Genomic DNA, 14,363 nt, shown 5'->3' on the forward strand with positions numbered 1-14,363 from the left:
AATGTTTCATCCACCAAAGCAACTTAAGAATATGATCTGATTTTAGAAACGCTCTGGTTTTTTTTTTGTTTTTGTTTTGTTTTTAATTCGTATCCGTGTGACTATTAGCTAAGTTAGGCACATCTCCGGTAGTATCTGGAATGGCCACCGTCTCCTGCTGGAGCCCAGCTGCCGTCAGGCTCAACACTTTGGCCAGACAGAGAACGACGCAGCTTCTAAAAAGCCTGTACTCAGTTCCACTTCAAGGCTGATTTTCTTTGCAAGCCTGAATGGAAGAAAACAACCCCTTCCACCCGACTGGATTCCCCTGAAGGCTTAGAGAAATAAGGGCGGCCTAAGCTAGCTGGCAGATGAAAAAATAAATCCGAGTCTCACCATTTTAAGACAAGTTAGGGAAAAAGTAAGAAAGAAAGAGAGTAGGATTCGACATCCTAATAAGCTCTTCTTACCCGCTCAACAGCATCTGAACTTTTTTTTGGAGTTTCCAAAACAGCAGACTGAGATTCTGGTTTGGAAAAGAAGAAGACAGTCAGTACCTTGAAGGGAAAATTTCCCCCATTTCCTCAATCAGAAAACAAAACTAACTAAAACATATCTTTAACCAGAAGTACCCACAACATCCAATTTATCTTCCAATTATACTTCTGTATTATGGGGACACGACTACTTTTCGGTATATATATCACATATAATGACTAACACTCACGTCATTATTTTTAAAATTAGAATAGCCTCATGTCCTTCTTGACACATCAACCATAATTATTGTTCTCAATTGCCAGCATTTCTTTTGTGCCAGGAAGTACCGACTGAAACATTCATTTATTGTTATTATTCACTTAGCTAAAGTCTGTACAGTGGCAGAAGCCAACTCACCAATCTTAAAAGATAGAATTCGATCATCCTACCTACCTACTGACAAATTACCTTCTAACTTCTCTACCAAAAGGCTTTAGTAATAAGTGGTTCTGAAGGGATTTCGTTCGTCACTTGAGAGCCTATGAGACTGCAAATTCACGCTGGAAAACCGAAGGGATAACCAATTCCAGGATCATTTTTTAAGCTAAGGGACAAATTTCTTCTAAGTGAAGCTTGCGTGAAAGTTTAAAAACAAAAAATAAAAAGAGGGGCCTCCAGAAATCCCCGGCGCTCCACAGACCAGAGTCTGAACACCATTTCTCGCGTCCAGTGTTGACATTTTACAGCAGAGGCATCGGAGGCACATAACAGAAGCAACTGGGGGGAAGCTGGAGCCATTGCTCCCCACCCCCAACGGCATGAAGACCAGACCCTTGACCAGAAACCGCAGTCGCTCTGGAGGATCATCTAGACATTCCTGATTTCGCGGCATTTTAGTTGGCACCTGTCACAATGCTATAGAGAAAAGGTGCCATCATTCACATTGTACAACATATTGTTCAACGACTTCGGAAGTCTGCACTGAGACGTAAGCACCCTGTCTGCACGGGTCCACTGACCTTTCATCTGTCCACAGTCCCTGACGTCTCTGACCACCTCTGCCTTTCCCCACCCGCTCACTGTGCTGTGGCCACACGGGCCTTCTCGCCACCCTTTAACCTGCTGCCATGCTCCCTCCACAGGGTCTCTGTTGAGTGGGATTTCAGCCTGTGCCCCTCTCCCGCCCAACCTTGACCCCTTCCTTAGGGCTTTGTTCCAGACTTCCTGGCACTCTTTTTAAGGAAGTGGCAATCCCACGCACGGCAAGCCCTCCTCATTCCCTGTCTCTTACTTTCTTCCTAACATGGAACATCACAGAATATACTACAGAATTCGCTTGTTTGCTTCCTAATTTTTATTGCTCCTTCTCTACTGGAACATAAGACAAGGGTTTTTGTCCTTTTTTCCCATTATATCCCCAACATCTAGAAGAGTGCCTGGCACACAAAGGTGCTTAAAATATCCGCTGAGTCATTGTAGGAAGGAATGGAAAGAGTGATCAAAAGAATAATGAAACCATGAAAGGGGATATCCTGGGAAGGGAAAAGGGGAGTAGGATTTTATAAGGGGCAACGCAGCTATCGCTCTGCCTTTAACTACCTCTGCACCTTCGCTTAGGGTCTATCTTTCAAAACAAAAATCTTTGAGAAGAGCATAGAGTAGTCACTTACCAACAGATGTCACTGTGGCAACAGAATGTTAAAACAAGTGGCCTTAGAAGCAAGCAGTTCCCCAGACAACTGACTTTGCTGAGGTAATGGAAAAGGGATTTTCTTCTTTCTTATACCAACAAATCTCTACACTGACCTGACCACGAGAGTTAGCCGATTTTGAATAAGGATCCCAACATCAAAGCCAACCAGCAGTTAACATTAGCAAATCCAAACTCTGGAACACTTCTTTTTTTCTTAGTTACCTCCGTATCCCCAAACACAACAGACTCTAGATAAGGTCCTGCAGCTTTGTTTTGATGGCGAACACTTTTCTCCCTCTTCTTTCTATTTGGGTAGTGCAGGGAGAACCCAGAGGCTCTTGGGAGGGAAACACATAGCGTTTCCTAGTGTTTCCCCTATAGCCCTAGGTCTGGTGACCTGTCCAAAAAAGCAAACCTCTGGGGTCTGCTGGCAAAGAAGGCATCCAGTTTACCGTAACAATGAACTAGGCAGACACTCAGTCACTCTTCCGAATCCTCCTTCTCCCAAACCTCTCCTTTCCCTCCATCCAATTCCATGGTGACCGAGTTGCATTCATGCCCCCAACCGCATCTCCCACGATACGCGTTTCTCTGAATCAGCGTCTTACAACATCTAAGAGAAATTTATGGCAAAATGCGCTCTTCCAAATCATAAACTGAAGCACATGAGTTCTAGAGTGCCAAGATTTTATGATGAAAAAGTACAGAATAGCTGGACCGCAAAGCAAAGGTAAAATGAAGAGACCGGAGAGAAAAGAAAAATAAAAGTTAAGGAGAAAGCAAATAAGAAAGAGAAAAAACAAAGAAGGCACAGGAAGGAGAGAAGAGAAGCATGAGATAGGACAGAGTCGTGGGAGTAGAGAGAAAAGGACACGTTTGCAGCAAATGATAAGTAAGCGGGTTTCTGAGTGTCCGCTCAAGGCTAGGGTCCCGGGGCAAGTGAATCTGAGAAATCCACTGAGTTCTAACATTCTTAGAATGATCACCTCAGGGACGAATGCCCATGACACTTGTTGCCGGCACCCTCCTCCTCCAGCTTCTGTGCTTTCCGGGAATTGCCTTCCGCTCAGCTCCGGAACTGACAGTTCCCATTACGTATTCATCAACTAGGATGGTTGTTTTTAAAGAGTAACCCAGGGAGAGCCCTCTCAAAGGTACATTTAAAACTGCCAACTCCTCCTCTCACCCTTTTTAAGAATTCAGAAACTAGACTGTTTAAAAAAAAAAAACACACACACACACAACAACAACATCACTGTGAAGCCAAGTAGGAGAAAGAACATTTCTGGCAAAACTTTAAGTGTTCTAAATAAGCGATAATCTAAAATTCTGGGCTCCCGCAATTCCAAATGTTTCAGAAATGATCTCTTTATCATCACAAAATAAGCCTATGACTTGTAAAACAAAACATATCAGATGAGTTTTACATTTACAGAGAGAAATAAGACATGCCTCTCTGCTATGAATGGAAAATAAATTAAATCACCCTTTTAAAGCATTTAAAGTATGCCTTCTAAAAATGAATTAAGCTGTCTTGAGACAGTTTGACACTAAGTGAAAAGGCACTTACAGAAAATAATTTTAAAAGTTTCTTTAATGGTATATACATCAATTTGATTCAAGTCTAGTCAATTTAATTGAGAAAGAACTTATTCAACTTTATTTAAATAGTATGACTTATGGTTAGCGGCCTAATAAATGGGAGATGTTTTTAATTCTGGTATGCCATGTCCTTCCATAAATGAAAATGGAGTTAAACGTGTGATTTTTCCTAAAAAGGCCCAACCCTATGGTCTGCTTGTTTGATTATCTCACAGTATGGATATGCCCGTCATTGTCAACAAAGGATATTGACACACAAGACTGAACTTGCATGTATGAGAGAGAAATGCAAGCCAAAATTACAAAAAAAAAAAAAAAAAAAAAAAAGCGGAGGAGGAGAAGAAGAAGAAAAGGAGGAGGGCGAAAAATTATCTGTAGGAGAAGGAGACATGGTCAATCTTTCAGTCTCTTCCAGCACATTTCATGCCTTGATCAAGTGGGAAGAGGAGAAATAGAACACTATCTAACCTTCCTGGGTTCCTTAGAGAATTTCTTCATTATCCCAACTGCACACTTGTTAAAGCACTCAGACTGCTACTCCTGGGAACGAGCGGATGGTACTGTCTGCACTGTGCCACACAGGACCTTACGGGGAACCCTCAGAAACACTTATTTTTTATATAGAAGGCCAGAGAAGTGCGTCTCTGAGACACTGTTGCTTTTAACCTCATGGACACAGGGGATGATTATAGAATTGTCCCCACTTCCCACTTTGTTTTAAACCTGAGGAAAAATCTCCACCTACCTTTGCAAATTCCGAGCGCTTCTGCGATACATTTGCACGCTACCTTACCCTGGCTTCATTTTATTGTTCCATCCTAAATTCCTTTGATTTATTGCCCATTATAATTCTTTCGTATAGCAGCTTAGATATTTATATGCTGCTCAAATCTTTTCTGGAGCTAAGATGGGTCGCACTGCTTTCAGCCAGCTTGTAAGCACGACTTTTAGCATTTCTATATAAAAAGTCTCTGCCACGTTTCTATCAACTCTCATTCCACATAGTTTCCTTCCCGACTTTCTGTCCCCAGATTGCCTTCCCAAAAGCACTCCTCTTGGCCATTTACATTTTCAGAGAAAGATAAGGGTATTGATGTTTCTAAAACACAGTAAGAATCATTGATTCCCTATACACATCTAGACACCCTGCCCCTATTCTTCATAAATTTGAAAACTGGAGTTAATTATCTCTTTGATTTCTGTGAATCAGTGAATAACTTTTGAAACTTGGTATTGAGCTGAAATGGCCCATGGGCTGTTTCAGCACCCACACAAAACTCTCCCTCAAATGCTTCCATGAATGTGCTAAGAAGATATTTCGATCTTTTTCAACAAAAGATCTTAATTTACTGGCTTAAATATTTAAACATATATATACTATGTGCCCAGAGGTCTTGAAATGTGGGGAGTCTCCAAAGAAGACAGATAGGTACAAACAGAAAAATCATCATGCATAAGTAATATGAATGATACAGATAAGAATCAAATGCCATGGGACTCGAAAAAAAAGAAACACAGAGGGTGTTGCATCATATAAGTAAAGAAAAATGAAGAGAGAGAAGATAAAGAGGAAACAAGATAAATGGAAAGGTTTTTTTCCTTATCCATGTTTCTACCACCAAATCTTGCAGAACATTCCTTCCTGATTTCCTTTCCAACTAGCCTTATTCTTCCAGGAGGCATTCTGTAGCTTCAGAAGGTCAATTTTCACACCTCGGGCTTTTCTGTGGAGACAATGCCGACTGCAAAAGATTCCCAAGAATCTGCAGCCTTTCTCCAGCTCACTGGTGGGGAGAGGCACCACGGTTTCACCCTGACCTCTGCACTTCAAATCCCTATAGAGGAGGGCTGGTTCTTTCACCATTATATGAAAGGTGGAGAAAAGCCTCTCTCAGAGAAGGGATTACAAAAACATGTAAGTCCGATGCATGAGAAACCTGCATTAGCCGGACATGTGAATTAGGAATCAATAATGAAAATGAGCCACAAGACAGAAACAAGTTTTCAGTTTTCTAAGATGTAATTGAAAATCCTTCTTCTTCAAAAAGAAAAAAGTCATTGAAGCCTTTTATTTTCAACTAAAATTGAAAGGGGCCACGTGTTGCAAATACTGGTTTTAACCATGACGTCACTCCACAGCAATGTATGGCCACAGTCATTAAGTGTACTGCAAATAGCTCATTACTATTAATAATTATGTTGTCAACGTTTCACCAAATATATATATTTAAAGCAGTAGATTCTATGTAAGGTTTTTGCTGTATTACTGACCCTCTCACTTACAACTGACTGAGTAGAAGAGAGAGAGTGGTCCGGCCCTCAGAATGAGAATGGCCCACGGAGTCACAGCAGAAAAGGTTAAGAAAGTGCCATTAGACATAGGCATGGAGCAGTAGGTGTGGTGCATAAACAATGAATCTTGGAACACTGAAAAAAATTAAATTAAAAAAATTTTTTTAATTAAAAAATTTTTAAAAAAGAAAGTGCCATTAGATCATTTGGACTAAAGAAAGCTATATGGCCATTCAGGTGTTTAACAGATCAACTGGAGAAAAACAAGTCACTACACAAAATTATCTTCTACTTACCTCCATCCTCCCCTTCAAGAATGCATATTATAAAAGGATACAAGTTACTATTTTAAAAATTACTTGATCTGGCATTTTGCAAGCTACACCAAATAACAACGAGAAAACGAAGTTAAAAAGTTCCTGGTATCGATTTCAACTATCATCTTTAACCAAACTAAAATTTAGATTATCACTAGCTTTCCATCCAGTCCTCCTTCAGTATACAAAATCAATAATACACTTTGAAGCTTTTTAAAGAGCCTTAAAGTTTTTTCTTCTAAAACTTTTCGAAGTTTTAGTTTAATATTTAGTTTAATAAAGTTTAATATTTTGAAACAGTGGGGAAAGGCATACGAGGGAAGAAAAAAATGAAAATATGACACTAGTCATGGTGTAAAACCCAAGACATGGACGACTGCTAAGACGGTGCTCAATGCAACTGATCGATTCTTCTCTATCCACACCTGGCTGTTTCCTACCAAGAGGTTAAAGTGTTTAACACGAATAACATAATGCACTTAACAGAAGGAATACTTTTAGTTGTGTGTGTGTGTTTTTTTTAAACACTATGCTTTTATGTGGTTATTTTCAGGTATTATCATGTTAGAACCCCTTCATCCCTGATGATATATGCATTAAGGAACTCTAGACCTTGGCCCCTGATCAACTGTACTGTGTTCCAAGAAATCCTGAGCCCTACGTGGAACAAAGTTTCCTACTCTTCTCTTTCCTTCATTGTTCATTTCAGGGAGCATAGTCCACCTAGCGAACACTCAGCCGTGTTTCAGAAGCATCAGACATTGAAAAGGGGACACGTGCGGTTGGGTGTGGCCCCCACTCTGGGCTTCAGTAGAAAGAAGAAAGGTAGAAGCATCCCTTCAGACAGTGGAATACAAAACGGGATTATGAACACTACATTCACTTTGGAAAGGGGCCTAGAATAAAATCCTTAACACTGTGGGTCACTGTTGGTTTTAAAGGGAACTCATGAGGAAGTAATAAAGATGTCAAATAAGAATAATAATGATAACAATAGCAAACAACTATACTAAGCTTGACATTGCATTCTGAATGCTAACTCTATGCTTGAACATGGATTAACTTAGACAATTTTCAAAACAGCCCTATGCGGTAGATACTATTCTTATGGACATTCTACAGGTTAGGAAACTGAGTATAGGGATTAAGAAATTTAATTTCTTAAATTTAACTTGAGAAAATAATTAATTAATTTAATTAATTTAATAATTTCTTAAATTCAATGGACCTTACAAAGCTCCATGCTCTTATCTTACGCTCTTTTATTACAAATCCAGATTAATGACTTTCTCTCTACAAACTAATGAGGAAAAAAATTTTTTTTAAATTTTTTTAGATGTATTAATTTATTTGAGAGAGAGAGAGAGACAGTGGGGGCAGGATCAGAGGGAAAGGGTGAGAAAGGACCTCAGACTCCCTGCTGAGCATGGAGCCCAGTGCGGGGCTCAACCTCAAGACCCTGAGATCAGGACCTGAGCCGAAACCAAGAGTCAGACGCTTAACCGACTGAGCCACCCAGGCGCCCCAAAAAGTAAAAATTCGTAACTCTAACACTCATGCTACTATTGAAGAAAATTTGGTGAGGGGTACATTTCTGAACAGCAATAATGCTCTTCAATGCACTCTCCACTTCTGAGTCCACTGAGAAGTCAGGAGTTCATTATACCAAAGAGAAAAACTTTTTTAAAAAAGGAATTAAACAACCAAATTTCACAAAACATGATTACGCAAATAGGATTCTCAATTCCTTAGACAAACACAAAGCGTTTTCCCACTTTCAGTCTTCATATAAAGCTGATATTAATCTCACGCTACCTTCCCAGCCGATGACGCAAAATACTTGAAGACAACAAAAGATGCAAAGAGAAAAACAACCAAAAAGAAAAATTTTAAAGAATAACTACATCTAAACACCGTACAGGTTTGGAAAGATTACTTAATATGTTGTTTAATGAAACTTTTATCTCTGCGTCCCCATCGAAGAGGATCAAGAAAAGCACATGGAGGGGCACCCGGGGCCTCAGCGGGTTAAGCCTCTGCCTTTGGCTCAGGTCATGATCTCAGGGTCCTGGGATCGAGTCCCACATCGGGCTCCCTGCTCAGCGGGGAGTCTGCTTCCCTTCCTCTCTCTCTGCTTGCCTCTCTGCCTACTTGTGATCTCTCTCTGTCAAATAAATAAATAAAATCTTCAAAAAAAAAAAAGGAAAGCAGTAAGGGAAGAGAGTCAGAATGGAGAAGTAAGGTGGACACATGTTTGAAGGCAACGGACAGAAATGTCCTTTTGTCGTTCTCAGTCCACACAAGGTGTATGACTCCTGTCATCTCAGGCAGTGGGTGGAGCTCACCACCTGAAGTGGTAGTTCACAAATTTGCATCTACACAATAATAACTGGGTAATTCCAGTGTTCCTTTCCCTAAAATTCTGACGTAGCAGCCTCGAAGATTGAGCACAACAATTTTCAGTGAAAGGAGACTCCCAGCGGTTGCACAGGGGACAGCTGCAGATCGTAACCCGAGAAACTGCCCCCGGGGTCGCACCTGTTTCAGCATCCTTCGGCCCGTGGTCTTCATCAGAAGGCTTTGACGGTGGCCAAACGGACGAGGCTCGCCTGGGAAACTGCCCTTCCGTGTAGTCCCGTGAGTGAGTGGGCTGGCTGACCGCAGCCCAGGTGTAAAGTTGATCTTGCTGTAGTAATAAATAAATAAATAAATGAATGAATGAATGAATGAATGAATGTAGAGCTATTTTAATTCAGTTATTTAAAAAAAAAACAATGTTTTTCGGTCACTGCACTACAACGTCATTTCTATCCCATATGAACACACACGTCTATCATACATGTACACACACACTATCTGGGAATGTTGCATATCCACATCCATAAAACAGTAAATCAGCACTGCGCACTGCCTGATGTAGACTCATACATTCCTTCACACATTCATTTCACTTTCATGACCATGCTTGTCTCAACTTTTCTTTTTAAAGATTTTATTTGTTTATTTGACAGAGAGAGAGACAGCGCGAGAGGGAACACAAGCAGGGGGAGTGGGAGAGGGAGAAGCAGACTCCCCACCTAGCAAGAAGCCAGATGTGGGGCTCGATCCCAGGACCCTGGGATCATGACCTGAGCCGAAGGCAGACCCTTAACAACTGAGCCACCCAGGGGCCCCTCAACTTCTTTTCCATAGCAAAATCTAAGTCTTTCTTTGGTGGGAGAGATGCCATGTGAGGCTGCAGAAATCCTAAGATCAGAAAGTCCAGACATTCGATCGGAGCCCTCCTGAACTCGCATGTTTACGCCATTTGAATATCATGTTCCTTTAAAGTTGGTGTAAACACTTGTAGCAAAGTCAAAGGACAGGCCGTACTTGAGCACCAGGGGACAACAGCATCCTTGCCCTCAACAACAAAAAGCCTAGGCAACCAACTTATCTCGGGTCCAGGCTGGGGACTGGTTAGGATTGAAACCATGAAAAAGCAAATGAACCTGCCAAGAATAAAAGAATTGGACAGGGATCATCTGGCAAAGAAAGTGCTTCCCAGCCACAGACCGACAGAATCTGGATGGAATGAGAAGAAGGCTCAACATTACACCCAGTGCCAGGGAGCAAAGTGGGAATCTCACGAAGGAGGCCACTCTGAGGCTTATGAACACCTTGGAAAACGGCTCCTTAGGATTTCGGAATAACATGTTTAACCATTTTAGGATGCATGCACTCAGTATGTGCAAGCCCCCAGTCTCTTTGGGACAATTTCCTTACTTAGAATATTTCCCCACAGCTTTTGACCGACATAAAGTAAAGCAAAGAGAACAACAGTATGGTAGAGATTGAGAACAAATCAAAAACAAAACAAAACAAAATATCTATGTGTATATCATAATCACCATGTTGAGGCTATAGATTAAACAGGGTTAATCAAGGACAAGCATTGCTATTTCCATCATGTGTTTAATAAATTAGTCTAAGAAACTCACAAACTGGGGCGCCTGGGTGGCTCAGTGGATTAAGCCACTGCCTTCGGCTCAGGTCGTGATCTCAGGGTCCTGGGATCGAGTCCCGCATCCGGCTCTCTGCTCCGCAGGGAGCCTGCTTCCTCCTCTCTCTCTGCCTGCCTCTCTGCCTATTTGTGATCTCTCTCTCTGTCAAATAAATAAATAAAATCTTAAAAAAAAAAAAAAAAGAAAAAAAAAAAGAAACTCACAAACTATCATTCAGTGTAGATAGTAAGATACAACATGTCTGTAGATTTAAGCTTTGCCATTAGGGACGTTGGCCGTGATTGACAATTCAGACTCCCGGGATTGGCTTGTATCAATAAGAAAGGGTCGGGGCGCCTGGGTGGCTCCATGGGTTAAGCCTCTGCCTCAGGTCACGATCTCAGGGTCCTGGGATCGAGCCCCACATTGGGCTCTCTGCTCAGCAGGGAGCCTGCTTACTCCTCTCTCTCTCTCTGCTTCTCTGCCTCCTTGTGAGCTCTGTCTGTCAAATAAATATATTAAAATAAATAAATAAATAAGTAAGAAAGGGTCACACTGCAGAGCTGGGCAAGCATTTCAGCTATCCATACCTCCTTCAACTGTTCACCTTGATCAATGCCAAAGGCTATGTAGCATAGTGAATGTCAGAAATAGCTTCTCACTACTGAAATTAGTAGTTTGATTAAAGTGATGTGAGAAATAAGCTCTCCCTAGTGAAACTGCAGTAATTCAGTTTATGAGGACTGGCAAAAATGCCAGAGGATATCCTCATCCCCACAGGAACAGAATAAGGCTTGGGTGAGGGACGGTGTCAAGGCTTGATGCCCTGACAGGACACCAGCCACCGCATCAGAAGAATGTCTCCTTGCCTGTTGCCAACCATCAGGCACAGAATCTTGCCTCTTTCGTGTCTGCAACACATGAACGTTTCATGGAAAGTGGAGTCAAACGCCTCCCCGGGGAGGCAAGCTACGCCCTGGCTGACAAAGGAACTCTTGCTTAGAGAGCTCGGCCATCCTAGCAACAGACCCTCAGCCTCAAATTTGGCGCCATATAACAAAAGGCCTCAACAGTCAAGGGGATAAACAGTTTCATTTCGGATTTCACAATCCGCCAAAATACAAAGTATGCTAAAAGCACTTTATAAACCTCAAATAAAAAACAACAACAATAAATTCTGGTCAGTCCTCTAGTTTTTTTGGCCATACCCCAGGACCATAGCACGTCACAACACCGCAACGTCATCTCAAAATTGCTCTTTCAGAGCATGGAGAAATTAAGCAAAACATGAATTTCTTTCAAGGCTTTTTAACACCTACAGATGCCAACTCTTCAACCTATTGTTTAAATTTTTCTATATGACTTTCTCCCCCCTCCCAAATTCATTTCTCCATGTTCCCTCGTCAAGCTTCACTCCACTCAATGCCTCCCCAGTTCTGCCACCTCATGGAATCGAACCCCTCGGGGAAGGTCTAGCTGAAGTCCCACCTCACCTGGGCCACTCCTGCCTCAGAACACTGATACAGAACCTGCCACCCCTCATTTTGAGGAGTCATGCTTTGCCACCCAGGTTAGTGGCTTACCATTTTCCTGAGTGCATCTGATCTTTCCCCAAATGGACCGAGAACTCCTTTAGCACGTGAAGTATGTACACGGGTCCTAGAAATCTCCCCTAGCTTGACGATGTGACAATGACTACTCGTGATGATAACCCTACTTGTCTACTGGATTAACAGAATCACCAGACACAAAAGAAATAAAACGACGGCTTGTCAATATGAGCCGTGGCAGTAGCTGGTAATCTTATCTTCCTTCATTTACTCAACAGGGTACTGAAAAGTACTTTGAGGCTATCAGATGGAAAAGAAAACTATTAAGTCACTGGTTCTACCTACCCTATCAGGATTTATGCAATATAAAGAAAAATAGGGAGTTGATGAAATGCCTAACATATTATCAGTGTGGCACCGTAGACAAATCTCTTAGCTTTACCAGGTCTTGATGTTCTCAGCAGTAAATCAGGAAAAATGCCTACCAGTCTTTTTTATAGGGTCGGCATGAAGCAGGAGCAAATACTAAGTGGAAAGAGCTATGAAAATGACATGCTGTTATTCAAAAATAACACATCATGAGTACTATTTGTTTAACTTTTTAAAGTCTATGTCTGATTAGGACATTTCTTTTTTTTTTTTTTTTTTAAAGATTTTATTTATTTATTTGACAGAGAGAGATCACAAGTAGGCAAAGAGGCAGGCAGAGAGAGAGAGGGAAGCAGGCTCCCCGCTGAGCAGAGAGCCCGATGTGGGACTCGATCCCAGGACCCTGAGATCATGACCTGAGCCGAAGGCAGCGGCTTAATCCACTGAGCCACCCAGGCGCCCCAGGACATTTCTTGTATTTAAAAAAATCCTTTTCAGAGGAATTCAAAATTGTCATCATATGTACATATCAAGATACAGAACTCACACTACATCTTTGCTTTATGACGGGAAGCTCATTCAGCAAACTCTGGTCTCCAGAGTTGTCTTGGCATTTGCACTGATTGTTCCTAAATTTTGAATTTAATTAATGATTGCTCTGTGGTCTTTCCTCCACCATCCACAAATGTCTTTTTTTCTGTTGTTATTTTTTTTCTAACATTTCAGAAATCTGTTATTTTCCCCAATACGCTTATAAGCCCTTCGCTCCAACTACCATATCCTGAAACCCTCCTTTCCCCCAGAATATTGTTCTGTACACAGAGCAGACACACCATGAGTATTAAGGAACTACAAGAGTCAAGAGCAATAAAAAATTTTTTTTTGACAAATCAAATCATAATTTTATATCTGGGTTAAAACCAGATTATGTTCCCATGACACTACCCCCACTCCTTTAAATTCTTGAAATCCGTTTGACTTTTGTTGAACTGAATCATTTCTTCCTGTTAAAGAAAACAAATATAAGCTTTCCACCATGGGCAGATCAGAAGACTTAAAATCACACACTAAAAGGGACATAAAGAGGCCATAAGCCCACTATCTCAAAAAAGAAAGAACAGTTACGTTTGGCAAATATTTAATAATAACCCCAAAATAACTCAGAGCTATAATCCATAGTTTGTTTTAGAGAACCCACTGGAAAATATAATAGAGTTAGACAGTCTAAGAATGCTTCATTATTTTTCAAGTCAAAGTGAGGATTTAGTTATCACCTTAAAATGTCAGGTTAATATTTTTCTGATAGTGCTTTATGCAAGAAAATTTCATTGTCCATTAATCTGTATGTTAAAGTACAATCTAAACTATTCTCTGAGAGGAAGTATTGCCCTGCCCGTTGATATTCCTAGAACTCATCAGATGGGATATCCATACATGTGAGAACAAATCTTACTTTGGGGTTCCTCACTTCCTCAGAAACTCTCAGCACTGCCCATGCTCAAGTGTCCACCAGGCTAATAAATCCGTATTTCAGTGGTAAAATATAGAACTGTATCTCAGATATTCCAGGAAGTACAATCCCCCATCAAATATCAGAAGTTTGACTGAGGATGAATATATGTTTTCAAATTAGTGTTTGAGTTTTCCTTGAGTAAATACCCACAGCGGAATACTGGATCATACGGTAATACTATTTTTTATTTCTTGAGGAAACTCCACATGGTTTTCGACAGTGGTTGCATCAACTTGCGTTCCCACCACAGTGTATAAGGGTAACATTTTCCCCGCATCCTCTCCAACATTTGTTATTTCTTGTCTTTTTGCTGTTAGCCATTTGGACCAGTGTGGGGTGTTATCTCATTGCAGTTTGGACTAGCATTTCCCGGATGATTAATGATGTTGAGAATCATTTCTTTCTGCTGGCCATCTGTTCTGTCTCTTTGGAAAAATGTCTATTCAGGTCCTCTGTTCCTATGTTCATTGCAACATTATTTACAATTGGCAAGATAGAGACACAGCTGAAGAATCCATCAACAGATGAACAGATAAAGATGTGGGGCGCGTGCCCACACACACACACACAGCCACACACATACAG

The 14,363-nt window shown here is 41.1% G+C and overlaps 1 protein-coding gene across 1 annotated transcript in view; it reads right to left on the minus strand.

Moving 5' to 3' along the window:
• FMN2 (formin 2) overlaps positions 1–14,363 on the minus strand; it is a 371,607-nt gene that overhangs the window by 277,932 nt on the left and 79,312 nt on the right. The window contains 2 exon segments of the mRNA XM_045983452.1: positions 450–505; positions 8,902–9,049. Of these exon segments, the coding sequence (XP_045839408.1) occupies positions 450–505; positions 8,902–9,049 (204 nt within the window).

Source organism: Meles meles, chromosome 17, assembly GCF_922984935.1.
Source record: "Meles meles chromosome 17, mMelMel3.1 paternal haplotype, whole genome shotgun sequence".
NCBI lineage: Eukaryota > Metazoa > Chordata > Mammalia > Carnivora > Mustelidae > Meles > Meles meles.